Raw genomic sequence first — 18,811 nt, 5'->3', positions numbered from 1 at the left:
AAAATTAGGGACATTGGATTTGCCTCATTTCATTACTTTTCCAAATTAAAAGTTATATTTGTGCCGGGCGGTGGTGGCGCACGCCTTTAATCCCAGCACTCGGGAGGCAGAGCCAGGCGGATCTCTGTGAGTTCGAGGCCAGCCTGGGCTACCAAGTGAGTCCCAGGAAAGGCGCAAAGCTACACAGAGAAACCCTGTCTCGAAAAACAAAAAATAAAATAAAATAAAATAAAAGTTATATTTGTAAAAGCTGTCATGCTTGTCCCTTAAAAAGTGACACTGGGTCTTTATGTATGGTGTATGATTTCTTTTTTCACTTTGATTGTTCCTGTGGGAAGACCAGAAACCCCTGGTTTTGTTAGTGTGAGTTACAAGGAACACAGCCAGGCCAAAGTGGGTTCTGGATCCTGCTACAAAGAAGCAACCAGCCAAGAAACTGGACAAGTTGTACCATCTTCTGAATTGGTTATTGAAAAGTGCTGGTTAAAGACTCTGAAATTTTGATTTTTTTTTTTTTTTAGAGGAAACATGGAGAAAGCCATTGACATGTTCAACAAAGCTATCAACCTGGCCAAATCAGAAATGGAGATGGCTCATCTGTATTCACTTTGCGATGCTGCCCATGCCCAGACAGAAGTAGCAAAGAAATATGGATTAAAACCACCGACATTATAAAACCAAGGGGAAAGCAGACTGACTCTTTTTAAAGAAGTTTACCCCCTTCAACTGAACCCTGAACACACTGTCATGAACTGTGTTGAATGGTGGAACTCCGGATCCCTTTGTGATGTTGTCATTCATTACATCTGTTTCATGTTTAGGTGTTGTGGGCGTGGCTGCTGAAGGAAGTTTGCAGTCTTGCAGCTTTTATTCCCTGTGCAACAAGAGCTTAGAACCTGTTAAAGGGATATGAAAACAAACCTGTAGAATACAAACAGTAATTGGCCATGCAAATAAAAACTTTGATTTGTTGATTTGCTTTTTTTATATTGGGGTGGGGATTATGTTCTGATTTTGTTTTTATAGCTGTTTGTATAATATGAGTGTTTTATAGTATGTTGGTCTTTAACAAAGTAAGTGCTGTAAAATAGACTTCTTTTATATTCAATTAATCCTTTTTAATTTTTTTGAAGGATGAAAAGCTTCAATATGGATTTCAGTAAAATTGAAAGACTTTAAGCTATTGTCAGCATGCACAGTGCCTCTGATTCTGTAGTACTTTAGTAAATTATGCAGAAGCAAACTATTCTGATTGATACTTGTACGGGAAGACTATTAATGAGGGACTGAACAAGGAAGGTAAGATAAGAGATGTGTATATAATTGCCCGTGCCTATTCCATAGTAAGTACTATTTAATAGTGTGCTTTTTAAAGAAAGTGGGTGTATGTGAACAACCCACATACAGATGGAGTACATGTGATGATATATAGGAATATTTAATTAGTTTAAATTTTTTAGTGACAGAAATATGGTAAAGGTTCAAAAAGGATGTCAGTCCTGGAGCCAGAGCATACTTTTTTGAAATGACAAGTTTAATGCTTTAGCTGTGGCTGTATTAACTTAAGGGATTTTGAGCCAGTATTTTCAGAGCTGTCCAATACATAGAGTACTTTTTGACCTCTAAGGACTGTGGTCCATGTCCACATCTCCAGGGATACTGACAGCTGACTTGACTTTTGTTCTGTTCATTTTTATCTGTACCTCATCCTCTTTGGAATCACTAAGGTATGTTTCCATTCATTACTTTCACAGACTATCCTTTTGCTTATTTATATGCTGGATTTTTCTGGTGTGTGTGTGGGGAGGGGGTACGGATTCTTAGAGTCTGTTTCCAAGATCCAGGACAGGTAGAGGTTTATTTACCTGAAATGATTTAGAAAACGAGCAAGTCTGTTGAGACTTACGGACATGACGTCTAACTGTAGTTTACATGGTTGAGAGTAAAGGAGCATTTTACACTCTTATTTAAAGGGTGCTTCATCCCACCGAAACCAAATGACTCTGTCTACAAATGCTGTCTTTTTAGAAACTATTAGAAATGACTCCTCTTTCAAAGGTAGTCTTTGGACAATATTGGGAAGCCTGTGGCTGATTTCAGTAGGGGCAGTTAATATGATTTAAGGTGATTGATTGGGATAATGGAAAGTTGGAGAGCTCTTCGTTTTGTTCTGAAATAATTCTCCAATGATGATAACCCTAAATACAGGAATGTCCTACATCTCTGAATGTGACCTCTTCGCTTAAAAAGTTTGTTTTTTTTTTTTTTTTATTTGCATGGCTGTATTTACATTGATACTGACATTTTTCTACTCTGCTCCTTTCTTTCTTGGGGCTGGGTAGGAAACAATAAAGCATGTGCCATTCAATACTGTCATTCCAAATACTCACCAACTTTTTTGCCTGTTGTGAACATATTTGAAACTGCACTAAAGCTGCATCTGTCTGTATCTTTTCTTTTGTAAATGGCTTCACATGTAAATTCACAAAATAAATACTACATTCAAGCTTTTCTATCTATTCTTGTAACAGAGATAGGTAGTTTGTTCATTTATTAACTAATACCCTTTTCAGTCAGTCTCTTGTTGGTTAAAACTAACTGTGTAAATAGACATATACAAGTTTGTATTAGTATGGTTGGGAAAGTCCTACGACTATTCATTCCTGTAACAATGAAACAAAGCTCTCTGGAGAGCAGGAGCTGAAGAACCCCTTCCTCCGTCCTTTATCTGTATCTTATACTTGTACAGCAGCCTAGAAAACCACCTGTTAGATGTTGTCATGGAGCTCCGTCCTTCATACTGTTTAGGGGGTGGACTTGTGATTGTAAGCTAAAGCCATAAGTGTCAGAGCACACCGAGTAAAGTCTTAGTGATTTGGGGTTTGATACACAACAGAAAAAGGACAAACTTCAAAAGGAGATAAAGGAGGGCTGGGGGGTTTGGTTTCCAGGACTGCACCCGTATGTGGCAGCTCACAGGCTGTCTGTAACTAGCTGTAGAGCTTGCTTCTAGAGTCAGGCACAGACACGTGCTCTGCAAACATGCATGCAGGCAAAATGAGTCAACACCTAAAAATAACCATTAAAAAATAAAAAATAACTTGTCCTTCATGAAAACGCACCATGTTTGTTCTTCAAATAATTCTTTAAAAAATGAAAATTATCCAGGTGCATGTGGCATATACCTGTAATCCCACCTCTTAGGAGGCAGAGGCAGGTGAATCTCCATGAGTTCAAAATCAGCCTGGTCTACAAAGTGAATTCCAGGACAGCCATGGTGGGTACACAGAAACCCTGTCTCAAGGGGGGAAAAAAAGTTAGTTGGCATGGTGGCAGAAGCCTGTAATCTCAGCACTGAGGAAGCAGAGATAGGAAGGTCACATGACAAGACACAAAATAATGAAATACTAAGAATGGGTGAAGTTCCAGCTGTGGGAAAGAACATGTGTAGCAGTGAAGTCTCTGTTTAATCCCCAGTGTGGGAAGGGTAAATGTCATTTTCCCTCAGAGTAGGAGACTGTCAAACAATACTTGAAAAAGAATTTATATCAAAATAGATAAGCAACTTAACACTTGATAAATAAAGCCATAAAAATATGGGCAAAAGGTACGAACTGATACTTCACCAAAGATACATGTGAAAAGAGGTTAGTACCAGTCATTAGATAAATCAATTTTCAGAAATATCTTTTGTCTTACTGTATGAGGCATACATGTAGAAGGCAACTTTGTAGAATTGGCTCCTTCCATCATAGGTTCCATGGACTGAACTAGGTTATCAGGCCTGCAAAACCAGTGCTTTACCCACTGAGTCATCTCACCAGCCCAAGAAAGAAATATTAAACTTAACAGTGAAGAAGCTGGTCATGGCATGGTGCCTGTAATTCCAGCACTGGGGAGGCGGATGTAAGAGAACTCCAAGTTCAAAGCCAGTATAGGCTACATAGCAAGACACATCTGTGGTGGTATTGTGTTCACCAAAATATTGTGTACTCTAATAAAAATATCTGGGGTCAGAGAACAGACAGCCACTAGATACAAAGGCTAGAAAATGGTGGCACTCACACCTTTAATCCTAGCATTCCAGAGATAGAAATCCCTCTGGATCTCTGTGAGTTCAAGGCCACATTGGAAATAGCCAAGCATGGTGACAAGCCTTTAATCCCAGAAAGCCAGCCTTTAATCCCAGGGAGTGGTGGTAGAAAGAAGAAAGATATATAAGGCGTGAGGACCAGAAACTAGAGGCATTTGGTTGGTTAGGCATTTTGGCTGGTTAAGCATGTGGCTGGTTAAGCTTCAGGCTTTTGAGCAGTAATTCAGCTGAGACCCATTCCGGATGAGGACTCAGAAGCCTCCAGTCTGAGGAGACAAGACCAGCTGAGGATCCGGTGAGGTGAGATAGCTGTGGCTTGTCCTGTCTCTCTGATCTACCAGCATGAACCCCAATAACTCGGCTCGGGTTTGATTTTATTAATAAGAACTTTTAAGATTCCTACTACACACATCTCCAAAAAAGAAAGTGTAATAAAAATTTAACCATCCTGAGTGTCAGTGAGGATAGAGAATATGGGACAGCTAGAACTCATACAATTGTTGGCAGCAGTATAAAATGGTATGACCATTTTGGAAAACAGTTTAACAGTGAAGTAGATATTTGAACCCACCACTCCACTCCTAAAGACATGAAAACCTTTGTTTCTAACTCTTTGATTTGAAAGCCGGGAAGAACTCAGATGTCCATCAAGTAATACATCTCTGATGCACAGGTAAGATAAACTGTACCAATAAAAGTACTAGATTGTAATTCACTTTTTACATAATTCTAGAAAATTCAAAGTACTCTGTGGTGGGAAAGCTTACCAATCGTTGAATAGCTAGAGAGGTTACAAGATTATAGGAGGGCTGGAGAGATGGTAAAGAGTGCTTACTGCTCCCTGGTCTCTGGGGGAGGACCTGAGTTCAGTTCCTGTCGCCCATATTGGGTAGCTCATGAATACTTCTAACTCAAGCTCCGGGGGATTTCCTCTGGCCTCTGAGCGCCTGACATCTCTACACATGCACATGAATAATATATTTTTAAAGCTTATAGGAAACTTCTAGTACACATACTCACTTTCTTGATTGGTATTTCATAGTTTTATATGTGTACCAAATTTTACCAAGTCATATATTTCATTTTTTAGTCACTTGATTTTGTTACTCTTCTGTGAGTAACCACAGTAAGACTGACTAGCTATCTAGCTATCTATCTTAAGTTTTGACTTAACCAGTATGGTAAATAGCTATTATATATTGAATCAGTTGTGTTAGAGCAGTATTGCACAGGCCACGGAGCCCAGATGCACATCTGTTACTATTTAAAAGCAACATGTTAAACTCCATTGTTTTCTTTTTTGTGGACTTTTTATTTCTATTTGTCTTACTGCTTTTATTTCTATTTGTCTTTTGCTTGTTGGTTTTGATTTTCACTTTTGTAGAGTTTTTGTTTTTGGAAGAGAAAGAACAAAGTTGGATGGGTGGGGGGGAGTTGGAGAGGGGGAAAACATCAAAATATATTGTATGAAAACCAATTTTAATAAAAATGTTTTTTAAAACATTTGGGATATTAGCACTGTGGAAATCAGTATTCCTACAAGAGTCCTTTTTCTCAGACAGCTGAGTATCACACCTTGACCAGCCTACCACTAGCTACACAGACAATCAAGAATGCCTAGTCTTCAGGTTTTAATTGTACAAAAGGTTCTTAAGACTGAAATACCTAAGAACCACCAGCCTAAGTAATTCTTTATCAGGGGAGCTAGAACATCATACCAAGCAAATTTAAAGAAAAGTCTTCACTCAATAAGGGGCTTGTGATGCAGATCAGTGGTGGAATTAACGTGTGTAAGGCTGGGTTCATTTCCCCAGCACTGTCCCTAAAAAGGCTTTAGTAAAGTTGATTATCGTACAGAGTACTATCCTGCTTGTGATAAGTCGGGAACAAACTTCAGGGCTTCTTTGCCTCTACTGCATAAAGGTCTGCTCTTTTCTGTTTTAAAATGGGGATTTGCTGCCGAATTTCAGCCAGCTTCTTCAGGTCTGCAAAAACAGGAACGTGCATGATGAATAATTGGCAGCGCCTTACCAACCAACTAGATTCTTTCACAGACTAAAAACAACCAGTCTTAGCAAGTGACTCAGTAACATTCGCCTCATCTGGATGCTGTTGTCCTGGCGCTGGTCCCAGGCTCAATTCAAACCAAACAAAGCCCAGTGAGACAGACCCAGAGCTCGTCAGAACCAGATCCAAAATATCAACCAGAATAGAAGAGCAGGACACCTGAACCACAGCAGTGCAGATCTTACCTATGTCTGAGTATAGGATCATTTCCTCAGTGCCAGCTTTGGTTAGGACCTGTCCCCTGAAGGAGATTGAGAGAATGAATTGAGATTCACTGACATCTGGTGATAGTCAAATTCTCAATATTTTTCTCCTTGTCTAACAGGCCAAAAGAAAGACTCTAAGATCTAAAACAAGTATAAAACGGTATAAATTCGGGGCCTACTATCTATGTTGTTTAATAAACTGCACACTGCTAGAAAATGATAGCTATTCTATGATTATAAATATATGGGAATAGAGCTATCAATAATCAACAGGAAGTACCAATACTACTTCCTGATGAAGCCCCTTCCAAGGATGGTCTCCATCAGTTCCTCATACCCTCCCAGCTGCTACCGCACCTGAGGGTAGTGTGGCTGGGCCTGTGCAGGACCCAGATCTACTAGAACAGTGTTTCTCAACCTATGGGTCATTAACCCTTTGAGGGTTGAATGACCCTTTCACAGGGGTCACCTAAGACCATAGGCAAACAGAGTATATCAGTTATATAGTAGTGACGAAAATAACTTTCTGGTTGGGGTCCCCACCACAGGGTCGCAGCCTTAGGAAGGTTGAGAACCACTGCGCTAGAGCCTCTACATGTGTGGCTAAGATCCCTGGCTCCCTATGCTAATGAGTTCTGGTTCAGACTGGAGGGAGAGACTAGCCCACAAAGTGGTAAGGGTCTATACGCTGGCAGAAGCAACAGCCCTTCAAAAGTCCAGGGGAAGGCTAATCGGAAAACTATTTCCAGTACTCAGCCTTTTGGCCCAGCACAGGAGCTCAAAAACACATCTAGAAAAATTATTAATTTCTAGAATAATATATCATAACAAACCATCTGGCATAACTGATTGTACTCATCAGTCACAAACTCCTGGAAAGGATGAACTACTAATACCATTAGTTTCATTTGATTAAATCCTCTTTTCTAATTCCCACCCATCTGTCCTGCCAAATTCAAAGTTCTTTCTCTATGTAACCCCCAGGCACCAAAACCCATCACAAGAAATAAAAGGGTACAGCACATAGCACATGCAATTCCTCTTCAGAAACAGCCACTCTAGGTAGCAATCAGAATTGGCTGTAGAGCCTGTCACCAACATCTAGACAGGAATATGACAGAAGCCAGCCTAACCCTTCCAGTTCTCCAGTGCCCATCAACCCTGGCAGTAGTGTGGAACTACTGAGAATCAGTCGTCACATCTTGTAAAGCCTCTGCATCACACACACACACACACACACACACACACACACACACACACACACACACTGCGGAAACCCTCTTGGGACCCCATAGGGATATTTAAACTTTAAACTCTTGGTTTGATGACCGGTCTGTTTATTCTGAAATTGTAGAAATGCTTTTGTGTGTGAGCATGTACATACAAAGTACCATGGACTAAAGCCAAATTCTGAAGTCCAAAGTTCTAGTAGGGACGCATGTCTGAGTTGAAATCCTATGTGTGAATGTATGCTGTAAACTTATACCTGCAGTTGCCAGCCGCGTGGCTTACCCATGGAGAAAACTCTGCTACTGGACAGATGTTTTATGTTCACATAAGGTAAAATGCTTTACCTTTTCACAGGGGACAGCTAGTTTCCTCTAACCCAGCGGTTCTCACCCTTCCTAATGCTGTGACCCTTTAATATGGTTCCTCATGTTGTGGTGACCCCGAGCCATAAAACTTTTCATTGCTACTTCATAACTGTAATTTTGCTGTTATGGATTATATATATATATGTATATGTGTATGTATATATATATATATATCACATAATGCAGATATCTGATATACAGGATACCTGATATGAGATCCCTGCGAAAGGGTCATGACCCACAGGTTGAGAATCATTGCTTTAACTCACTCCCCTATCTTTCTAATCGTTACATGGGGAGTAACATTTTTGCCTTATTTCTCATTCCTACCCTGGGACCAGTCACTTAGCCTAAATTTTAGCCAAAAGCAAAGAATTCTGGAATCTTTTACTAAAACCAACTGCCTACCCCACTGCTGCTGCCTTACTTATTTTGTATGATTGCCAAGACAGCTCCTGAGACAAGCAAAAGAGGACAAAGGCCGAGGACAGCCTGGCAAGCAGGATGGTTTTCCTCACAGGGATTGGAAGTGGAAGCCTCCCTTATGCCTGTTGGGATATGTGGGTAAAAGAGAGGAGGCGTTTCAGGGGACACAATCCTGTGTCATCTTTCAGTTTCCAGCTGAGCGCAGCCTAAGACACACTCACCAAGGATCCACAACAGTGCTGTGTCCCCAGACCACATATGAGGCTTTGTCATCCCGGGCAGGAGAGGCTGTAGCCACATACACCTGGTTATCAACAGCCCTGTAGTCAACAGACAGAAAGCAAATACCTTACACTTTGTAGATCTGCAATATGTTTTTTGTTTTGTTTTTGTTTTTTTGTTTTGTTTTGTTTTGTTTTGTTTGAGACAGGGTTTCTTTGTGTAGCTTTGGAGCCTGTCCTAGAATTTACTCTGTAGACCAGGCTGGCCTCAGAGATCTGCCTGCCTCTGCTTCACAAACGCTGGGACTAAAGGCGTGTACCACCACTGCCCAGATGCAATATGTTTCTATCCAAGTGTATACAGTTATTTAAAAAAAAAAAAAAAAAAAGACCAAAACTATGAAAACACTAGAAGAAAACATAGGAAAAGGCTTCTGGACATTGGAATGAGCAATGATTTTTAGGAATAAGACACAAAAATAGGAACATGGGATTATGATCAAACTAAGACAGCAAATGAAGGTACCAAGAATAGCAAGAAAACCTCCAGGAAGGAGAAATATATACAAATATGTAGCTAACATCTCTAAAATCTCAATATCACAAGACAACCCAATTTCAAAATGGTGAAGCATGTTTGTAACTCCACCAGTCAGGAGGCTGAAGCAGGAGGAACCAGAGTTCAAAGTCAGCCTGGCCTACTTATTGAGACTCAAGGGAGAGCAACAGAGCTAAATGGGTATTAAAAAGAAGCCAAGCAAATAGTGCTACAATTCAGGGCTGGAATGTCCTCCAAAGGCCCATCTGAGGCTGGGTCCTTAGCCCACAGCACTCCTGGCAGGGGAGCTAATACAACTTTTATAGGGAGTAAGTCACAGAGGCAGAAATCAGGCTCTTGGGGGTGCCCTGGAAGAACACGGGGACCCCAGCCCCTCCTCTCTCTCTTTTCTGCCTGGGGTGAAAAGGCCCCCACTACACTCTCCCGCCAAGTGAAATGAAACCTCTGAAAGCAGGGCCAAGATACACTGCCCATCCTTCTAAGTTCTTTATCTAGGGCATTCTGTCACAATGATAGACAGCTGACAAACACAAATGGCCAACGTAAATATTTTTAAAACGCTCAATATCACTAATCATCAGGCAAATGCAATTCAAAACCATGATGACCAACCACAAACTGCTTCACTCTAGTTCAAATGGCTGTTATCAAGAAGCCTAAGGGTAAGAAATCCCAGTGAGGGCGTGGAGAAGAAAACCACTACTAATGTGACTGTGAGTTAGCACAGCCATTGTGGGAAGCAGTCGAGTTTCCTCCAAAAGTTATAAACAGAACATGTGGTCCAGAAATCCTCCTGAAAGGTATAAATCCAAATGAAATAGAATAGCACATGAAAAAAACCATCTGAACCCCAGCATTACTGGACTATTCACAAGAGCCAAGAAATGGTAACATCCTGTGTCTGTTAACTGACGAGTAGATAAAGATCGTACTATGTACAACAGAATGGCGCTTAGCCATTGCAAAATGGATGGAACTAAAAGTCACTGGATTGGTGAAATAGTCCAGGCGCGCGTACACACACAGAGAGAAAAAAAAAGGGGGGGGGGAGAGGTGTACAATCTAAAATAAATTGATTTTATAAGCCAGGCATGGCACAGGCCTTTAATCCTAGCATCTTCAGAGGGCACTGCTCTGGCATTGGAGACCGTATCCAGCCGAGCTCTTTGTGCAGATTCACCCTTTCTAAACGCATCTGGATGCCAGGACAGGCTGGGTCAGGGGCAGGATTCCATTTAAGGCTGATACTCCATCACCACTGAGATGCTTGATTCCTTTCTTACCGGGCTCGCTGGAGCAACTCCCAGTGGGCAGGTCCAGTGGTCAGATTGAAAGCTCCGGGATACACCAAGAGCTGGCAGCCTCCAGGCATGAAAGAAGAAAATGCAATGTTGAGCACTCGATGACTCTGGTCCCACCCTGTATTCCTTATCCAACAGAGCCAAACTCAAACTCTTCCACACACAACAAGAGGTCCGTCGGGTAAGACACAGACAGATACGACTCTGAATTTAAAAGTCTTAGAGCTATTTCCTATGAAACACCGCCACAAGAAAAATGAGCTGGATGGCTGACATCGGAACTTGCACCTGCACTTTTAAAAAGTGGAGAGCTGTAATCCAAACGTTGCTCGGCGCCAGATGGTCAGCACCGCACAGTGAAGTGTCATGTGACTTTCCAGCCGACTGGGGCAGTACAGTTTCCGACACTGTTATGCCCAGAATGCATGCGCCGCATCTGCTGAACAGCTGTCCAGTCATCCGTACCACTTCACTTAGGTAAGTGGCAGTGGTTTCAGTGCCCTCGTAAGGACACTGGGATGTGCTGAACGCCCGTGAGACGGGCTTTGTAAGTTCTCTCCTTGGTCCTCCTTGAGAGCAGTTCTCTGAGGGAGCTAGAAACCACACCTCTTTAGAGAGGAAAAATGAGGGATCAAAGTGCTGTGCCATCTACGGGGAAGGGCTAGAACCAGAATTCGGATCTCCTGATTGGCTCATTCTACTTTACCAGCAGGAGGTCTTGTCCAGACCAGAATATTACTGACTGTATATGTGAGTACTGAACTCCAAGAGGGTACAGACCATTCCTCCATTTCCAGTGAACCCCTGCAACTTCAGCAGTGACAGGAGGGAGGCAGAGGGTGGAGAGGATATTCGGGAACAAAGCTTCTGCTTTGGCTACACAGTGTCTGAGATCAGATCCCCCAAACCATAGCATCAGCAGAAGTCTGTTTAGCAAGCTGGTATGGTAGAGCTGGACATGAATACATTAACACTCTACCTCCAAGATTTTGTGCATTTGTGCAGATTTTCTGTGTTTTTGTTTGTCTGTTTTGTTTTGGTTCTTTTGAGCAACTTCATGTTAAGAGCTCCCTTCATGCCACAGGACCATCCATCCCAGAATCAAACCTCCAAGGAGCTTCCCAGCCCACCTGTATATTATTATCTCACCTCTCTGTGCATAGATTTGTGCAAGTTCTGCGAAGCGCATATCGTAGCAGATGCCCAGGCCTACTTTGCAATAAGCTGTTTCCAAACAGAAAACACACCCATGAGAAGTGAATCTCCGGTAGCACGGGGCAGAAGGGTAAACCTTCTCTGATCACAAAACACTGACAGGGAAGAATTGATACGGACTCCTATATAGAGACAATGTGTATGTTCAATCCCATTGGGATATCATCTCAAAGATATCATTCACCACCTCAGGACAGCTATGAGAAGTTCCTTGTGAGTCATGCACACTATCTAAGTAGGGTATGTCAATTGTGGCCCAACAGGAACACTGTGGATGGTCAGGAGGCTGTAACCCAATGGAAGAGAAACATCGTGTCAAAACCCAGGGTTTCCATTCTGTCCAAACTTTCTAGACCTCTGACTGCTTACCTTCCCCAATTCTGAACTTTTAGGGATGCTAAAAGTTGATGAAAAAGGTAGGGACAGACATAGAAGGAAAAGTACCTGCTCCTCTCTTCTGGGATTACTCTAAGAGGCAAACGTATCTGGTACGTACGAGTGTCAAATGTGGAGAGACTGTCACCAGGACTCAATGTTTTAGATTCTTGAAATGTAATTTTCCCAGGAACATCAATGTCAAACAGATGGATCTGCATCACAAATAATTGATTTGGTTACTCCTTTCCCTACAGGCCTCACAGCAGTACTGGTGGATAGCTCACTGTGGTCAGATATGGAAATACTCTTAAGATTGACAATACAAACATTATCCCGTTTGCCCATATTGCACCTACAAGCTGACGGACATCGAATCCCTATTGCTCTGTGTGGGATCTCAGGCACAGCATTAAACAATAGGTTTAAATAATCTTGTATTTAAATAAGAGTATTAAATAATCTTGTTTCCGGTCTCTGAAGGAACAGGTTCACTATTTCACCTATTCCATCTACTACAGGAAAATGGGGAAATGATGTGGGTTTTAGCACCTGTTTTCTACAGGTGTGCAGTATGCACGGTCTCCTCATGGGATGTACTATGTTGCTTTTACTCACTATAAATGCTAAGGAAAATTTCTCAGAATCAGAGTCAAATTGAGGAAATTGGTAAAAGAGAAGGAGACCCTTGGGAGGCAGAGACAGGTGTAGCGCTGTAAGTCTGAGGCCAGCCTGGTCTACAAGAATAGCCAGGGCTAAGCAGAGACCCTGTATCAAAAAAACCAACAACGACAGCAAAGAAAACAAAAAGAATGGGCAGCATTTAAAACAGGCAAGCTGTCGGGCAGTGGTGGCACACGCCTTTAATCCCAGCACTCGGGAGGCAGAGCCAGGCAGATCTCTGTGAGTTCGAGGCCAGCCTCATCTACAGAGGGAGTTCCAGGAAAGACTCCAAAGCTACACAGAGAAACCCTGTCTCAAAAAAACTAAAAAACAAACAAACAAACAAAAAAACAACAGGCAAGCTGGCATGGGGGCACATGCCTGTAATCCTAGAACTAAGGATGCTCACACACGGCGGTTGCCACAAGTTCAAGGCCAGTCTGAACTACTTGAGTTTAATTTAAAGCCAGCCTAGGTTACACAGAAAGACCCTGTCTTCAAACAAAACAAAACAAAACAAAATCCCGGTAAAATCTTGCAAAACAAAGTCAGCAATGCATATATAATAATGCATCTCTTCCAAATGAGATTTTTTTTTTTTTTGAGACAGGGTTTCTCTGTGTAGCCCTGGATGTCCTAGAACTTGTTCTGTAGACCAGGCTGGCCTTGAACTCAGAGATCTGCCTGCCTCTGCCTCCTGAGTCCTGGGATTAAAGGTGTGTGCCACCATCACCTGGCTTTTTCCTGAACTTTTTTCCAGGAAAGCAAATGCAGCTTGATATCAGAAAATCAACCGATGTACTTTATCACATGAGAAAAGGGCAGACGCCCCCAAGGATGTACACTGAGCATTAGTCAACTTACGCTGAGGAGTGGTGGCAGTGATTAAACTCCGGCCATTCCCGTGCTACATAAGCACTCCACCACTAAGGTGTGTCCAGCCTGTACCTGGTGAACTTCTACAACCAACCATGATTTTAAAAATGAAACAAGACTCTGCCATGAAAAGAACTCAGCCGGGCGGTGGTGGCGCACACCTTTAATCCCAGCACTGGGGAGGCAGAGCCAGGCTGATCTCTGTGAGTTTGAGGCCAGCCTGGGCTACCAAGTGAGTTCCAGGAAAGGTGCAAAGCTACACAGAGAAACCCTATCTCGAAAAACCAAAAAAAAAAAAAAAAAAAAAAAAAAAAAAAAAAAGGAACTCTTTTCATCTCATAGTCATACGAAGCAATCCTAAAACAATCATCATATTTAGGGGAAAAAATGATGAACGTGTTCCTTCTGAGACTGGAAACAAGATAAGAACACCTGTTACTTACTGCTGGTATTCCTGAGACCCTACATGGAGCAACAAGAAAAAAAAAAAAGGTGAAATACGGAAGTAGGAGAAAGAAAGAACGAGGCTGTCTTTCTCAGATTATATAACTGGCACCCAAAATTAAATTAGGAGAATTAATGGGTAAGTTCAGTGACATTGCTACATACAACACCAGTAGTTTAAGGATTAACTATATTTTTACATCCTAGCAAGAAACAGAAGAGGAAAGATGATGGGATCTGTACACCCCTACTCACCTTTCTGTGCTTTACCAATAAACTCCCATCGGGCCCAAACACAGCACAGGTGTTGTACAGTTTCCCAGCATCCTCTTCGGGGATGGAGCCTTTCATTGAGGGAAAGATATAGTCACTCCAAACAATAACAAAAGAGAATGGGCCAATAACTTTGTGATGCTAGGCAAGGCCCTGGGAAATAGTCACTTGGTCCAATAATAAACTTTATCCCAAGCAAATTATTGATACACTACAATTAGGCCAGACGTCACAGGAAGGTTTAAAAAATAACCAAATTGGCCCTGAAATCCAGCCACGACATTTCGCAACAGTTAATATGTAACATTAGAGCAAAATCCAGAATTCCTCATTGCTCAAATTCATCATCTTACAACAAAACTGAATCCCAGAGCCCCCAGGATAAGAATGTTACGATACAAGTCTTTCTCCATCACAGAACCAATCCGATACACATTGCCACCACCTATTCATTCCTAATCCTTAATAATCATGATAATCATGACACAAAATAATCTTGTTCTTTATATTTATTGAACCTCTGGAGGTTTACTATGCGTCCCCTCCCCCCCCCCCCCCCCAATCAGCACATAGAACACAGGTAAGGTTTCTCTTGCCACATTCTATCTAGTCACACTCCTTTTACAGGGAAAGTTCTCAGGATCAGTTTGGTGTGTTTCTTTCTATGGTATTTGCTAGGCCTTTTACATACATAACTCCCTGAGAGAGCATATCTTTTGTGGGGAAGATTAATCTAAGTGGGCAAATTCTGTTCATAATCATGCTGAACTTGCATATTTTACACTTAGTGTTTCTTGAAGTGTATCCCAAGCTGACGTTGAACTTACAATCCTCCTGCCTCTGCTTTCTAAGGGCTGGGATTATAGGTGTATGCAACCTGACAACCTCATTCTTTTCAAGGGCTGAAATGTGTTAGTTTAAATGTAACAAAAGACATTCTAATGTTTTTAACATTTAGATGTTACCCCACATGGAAGGAATTACCTCCAATGAGATAAACACTATTCTCCTTTGCTGCTTCAGAGAGCTTCTGTGTGGACTCTCCGGGAATCTTCTCTGCATACTCAGGAAAGTAGTTTGTTCCGTATGGAGAATTAAAGCATTCCTAGATTAATGTTAGAAGAAAAAAAGGGGAAGTAAACCTTTTCAAATTCTGCAGGAAGTGGAAGCACACTACTTCCCACTCTGGTCCTGTGTGAGCAGATACAACACCTCTAAGAAAAGACCTAAGGCTAAACAGCGCGCAATCAAAGGCAGACAGGTAATTAGCCTGGTGAGGATGGAGGAAACAGACCGGTTATTCTGGTGACCCTGGCAGACGGCTAGACCTGGAGACGGTCGAATGACCAGTTTTTGGACATCCAGGCCCACCGTAGCTCAGGTTTATTCTGTGATTTTGGATACTGAGGTGAATTCTGGAGTTCAGAATTATCCTAAGTTTGTACAGCAACAAAACTTATGCATAAGACGTTCTGAAAGGCACAGAAGCGACGACGCTTTGCTCACTGTAGACAAGCTGTTTCTAATCCCACCTTGGCACTGTCCTCGTGATTCCATGATGGCTCTCACGGACGAGAAAAGTGGGTGAGGATGGAACAAGGACAGGGATGGGACACCAAGGACAATGACACCAACACACACACACACACACACACACACACACACACACACACAGCACACAGCTGCCTTCAACAGTTCTCTGACGCCTTTAATCCCAACACAACAGAGAGGCAGGCGGATCTCTGAGTTCGAGGCTACCCTATTCTACAGAGAGTTTCGGGACAGCCAGGGCTACACAGAGAAACCCTGTCAAGAAAAAGAGAGGGGGGGAGATATGAGAGAGAGAGAGGGGGGGGAGGGAGGGAGGGGAGGGAGGGGAGGAAGAAAAAAGTGGACTTCTATAGAATGACATCCAAGACTGACTGATCTCTGGCCTCTCAGGGAGTGTATACACACACACACACACACACACACACACACACACACACACACACACACACACGAGATTAATAAGATTCCCTTTGTTAATGATTCCTGCTTATCCAGGAACTCCAAGGCTGACCCTGTACTTACCTTCCATCAAATATGACACATGATACAACCTTCAACCAAAGGCTCAAAACAATTTTTTCAAAAAATGCTAAAACAGCATGGTCTGACCTAAGCTTAAACATGACAACCACAGAAAAGCCTTCGCTGTGTAAGGAACAAAGCAAGCATTCAGCCCCTGAGAGCGTTACCTTGAGGTAACGCCCCTGAAATTTTGTATTCCTCATCTGAACAGAGCAGGTGATCCTGTTAGACCTGTAACCATGCTATTAGACATCTTACGACAAAGACCCCTGCTAGTCTTTGTGATAGACGAGACAAACACGGAACAATATTACGGTTCCAAAAGACACCTCTGGAGGTGGGGCACATGAGGACCTCCACTGGCAAGCAAGACTGAGGCAGGTCCCCGGCTCCTAGAGAGGGCCGGCCGCCCCCATACTTACCGGCAGGGAGACCACTTTGGCACCTTGCTTTGCTGCCTCCCGGACTAGGCTACAAGCCCGGGCAATGTTATCCGATTTAATGGAAGAAACGTGAAGCTGGATGAGCGCCAATCGGAAAGCTGAGGAAAAAGACAAAAGCAAGCCGTCGTCAGATCGGCCCACTAAGTTCAGAGAGAACCAGGATTCCCAAACAGGGCATCTGGCAACGTTTGGACATGGTATTGATTGTCACAACTACGGACAATCTAAAGGATACATTACGTCACCGACACTGACAAAACTTGGCTTCTGATGAAGGCCAGAATTGTCCTTAAAAGTATTAAAAACTACGATCTCTCATTCCTTGGTTTATCCTAAATATGGTGAACGAAACTACGATTCGCCCTGGATGCCTTTTAATGAACAGTGCCAGAATCTGGATTAAAAACAAAAGAAACCAAAACCCGGCCTTACTTTCAGGCTGACACACCCGAGCTGTCACCAGAGTTGACACAAACTCACTAAGGTCCCCCCCTCCCCCCCGAACCTAAGAAGCTGGGCTGTCTCTGTTTCTGAGGGATAAACTCGCTACGATCTAGCTTCCACTCTCCCTCAAGTCACTGTAGGGATGAGGTCCCGACCCAGGCTCGGGGCTGGTGGAAAGCGCCCTCTGCAGGCTGGAGCAGGGAACCCCGCCACTGGAGTCCTCCGAGGGCCGGACTTGTGGCTTCACCTGCACAAGTGAAGATCCCTGGCTGTCCCAATAACCACCATACATTGGCAATGACGATGACCCAAGGGGGAGGGACGCAAACCACCCCGAGGGAAGGGCCCAGTATGGGGACAACATTTAAGTGAGCATGCCAGGTCGTTGCACCGATAAGCATTTACAGACCAGGAAGCTCGCTGCGGGAAATCCGCACCAAGTCCCTGGACGAAGTGGCCCTTGGGGCTAACAGATGAAATGTGAAGTTCGAGAGGCGACTAACAACCCTCTGTTAGGCGAGGGAGTTAGGGCCACGAAATGTGAAACCACCACCCACCCCCACAGCTCTGGGACCCGCAGCGGGAGCAGATCCTCCGACTCAGGACGACTGGCACGGAGACCTGCGCTCGCACGGCGGCCTGTGCTCGCACGGCCGGCGGCTCCACTAGCCGGGGCTTCCCGGAGCAGCCCCGGCTCCGAGCCATCTGAGCTACCGGCAAGGCGGACCGGGGCACGCAGAGGCCCAGCCGGTTCCTCTGCACCGCCGCACCGAAGCCTCCGCTCCCCCGGGGGAGCTCGACGACCAGGCCGCGAGGCACTTACTAGCCATGGCTCTTCTTCGGTGCACCGAGCGCGACGGGGAACGCGACCAGTCAATCCAGTGGCCGAGCGCGGGAGGCGGGGCCCAGCAACGCGCAGAGGGGGCGTGGCCCAGACCTGGGCCGAGGGGCGGGGCCTTGATGAGTTTGGAGCATTATGTGTCTGGCTTTGACCTTTGTTGTTTTGTGCTGTGTTGCAGTGCTGGTCCGTAAGCCTCTGGCTTTGCACTTGTTGAGTATCTGTCTACCACTGGGCTACCTCCTTGCCCCGGCTCTGCACTAAAAATGGCTCACTCTTTGCGCTTGGATACATTAAAGAGAAAGGGATAATTACAAATTCTTTAAATAAGGCCTTCAGAAGGAAGGGCAAAGAGGAGCAGCCTACATTATGGTGGTGTGCCTTAAATGGTTAAGGAGTGGTACCTTTTGGTAGAAAGGCTCTTTATGTGGTAATAAGGACTGGTTTCAGGTTGGATCACAGCGGGGGTCGGAGTAATGAATGCTACATGCTGACAGTCGTGAGGTGGTGCACCTGGTTGATTCAGGCCAGCAGACTTCAGAAGCTTGCTCAGAAAGTGTCAGGTTGAGAGTTGGCGCTGTGCAGTTCTAAGATTTGACGTTTGTATTTATTACTTAGTTCGCTGTTTTGATTCGTTTGGGGGCTTTTCTGGTTTTCAGACAGGGTCTCAGGTAACCCACGCTGCCTTTTAAGGTATTA

General features: G+C 43.6%; 2 protein-coding genes across 3 annotated transcripts in view; one reads left to right on the top strand and one right to left on the bottom strand.

The window, feature by feature from the left end:
* The window catches only part of Tomm70 (translocase of outer mitochondrial membrane 70), a 32,558-nt gene extending 30,052 nt beyond the window's left edge, over positions 1-2,506 (top strand). Inside the window, exon 12 of the mRNA XM_028867526.2 lies at positions 522-2,506. Within this exon, the coding sequence (XP_028723359.1) occupies positions 522-675 (154 nt within the window). The 3' untranslated portion in view covers positions 676-2,506. The remainder of the gene's footprint in view (positions 1-521) is intronic.
* Positions 821-18,231, bottom strand: Nit2 (nitrilase family member 2). Of its 2 annotated transcripts, XM_037209677.1 has the most exons (11): positions 18,098-18,201; positions 16,810-16,928; positions 15,299-15,419; positions 14,297-14,385; positions 12,180-12,273; positions 11,618-11,692; positions 10,451-10,529; positions 8,609-8,707; positions 6,346-6,401; positions 5,949-6,078; positions 821-896 (listed from the first exon to the last, which is right to left on the bottom strand). In XM_037209677.1, exons 1-10 carry the CDS (start codon positions 18,102-18,104, stop codon positions 5,987-5,989), a joined length of 831 nt encoding a protein of 276 aa, XP_037065572.1. In that variant the 5' UTR covers positions 18,105-18,201; the 3' UTR covers positions 821-896; positions 5,949-5,986. The 2 variants fall into 2 exon arrangements, with proteins under 2 accessions (XP_037065572.1, XP_028723360.1); XM_028867527.2 differs by lacking the exon at positions 821-896 and having other exon boundaries at positions 5,554-6,078; positions 18,098-18,231.
* Positions 18,232-18,811: the final 580 nt, after the last annotated feature.

The sequence above is a fragment of the Peromyscus leucopus genome, chromosome 12, assembly GCF_004664715.2.
Source record: "Peromyscus leucopus breed LL Stock chromosome 12, UCI_PerLeu_2.1, whole genome shotgun sequence".
Lineage (NCBI taxonomy): Eukaryota > Metazoa > Chordata > Mammalia > Rodentia > Cricetidae > Peromyscus > Peromyscus leucopus.
This window is presented reverse-complemented; position numbering and strand designations above follow the sequence as displayed.

Bases quoted from the DNA above. Each gene is read 5' to 3' on its own strand.
- Nit2 (XM_028867527.2), bottom strand. The intron at 15,420-16,809 runs GTAAGTATGGGG...ACATTAATCTAG, and splicing joins CCAAAGTGGTCTCCCTGCCG to GAATGCTTTAATTCTCCATA. The intron at 10,530-11,617 runs GTGAGATAATAA...TCATGCCTGGAG, and splicing joins ACAAATCTATGCACAGAGAG to GCTGCCAGCTCTTGGTGTAT.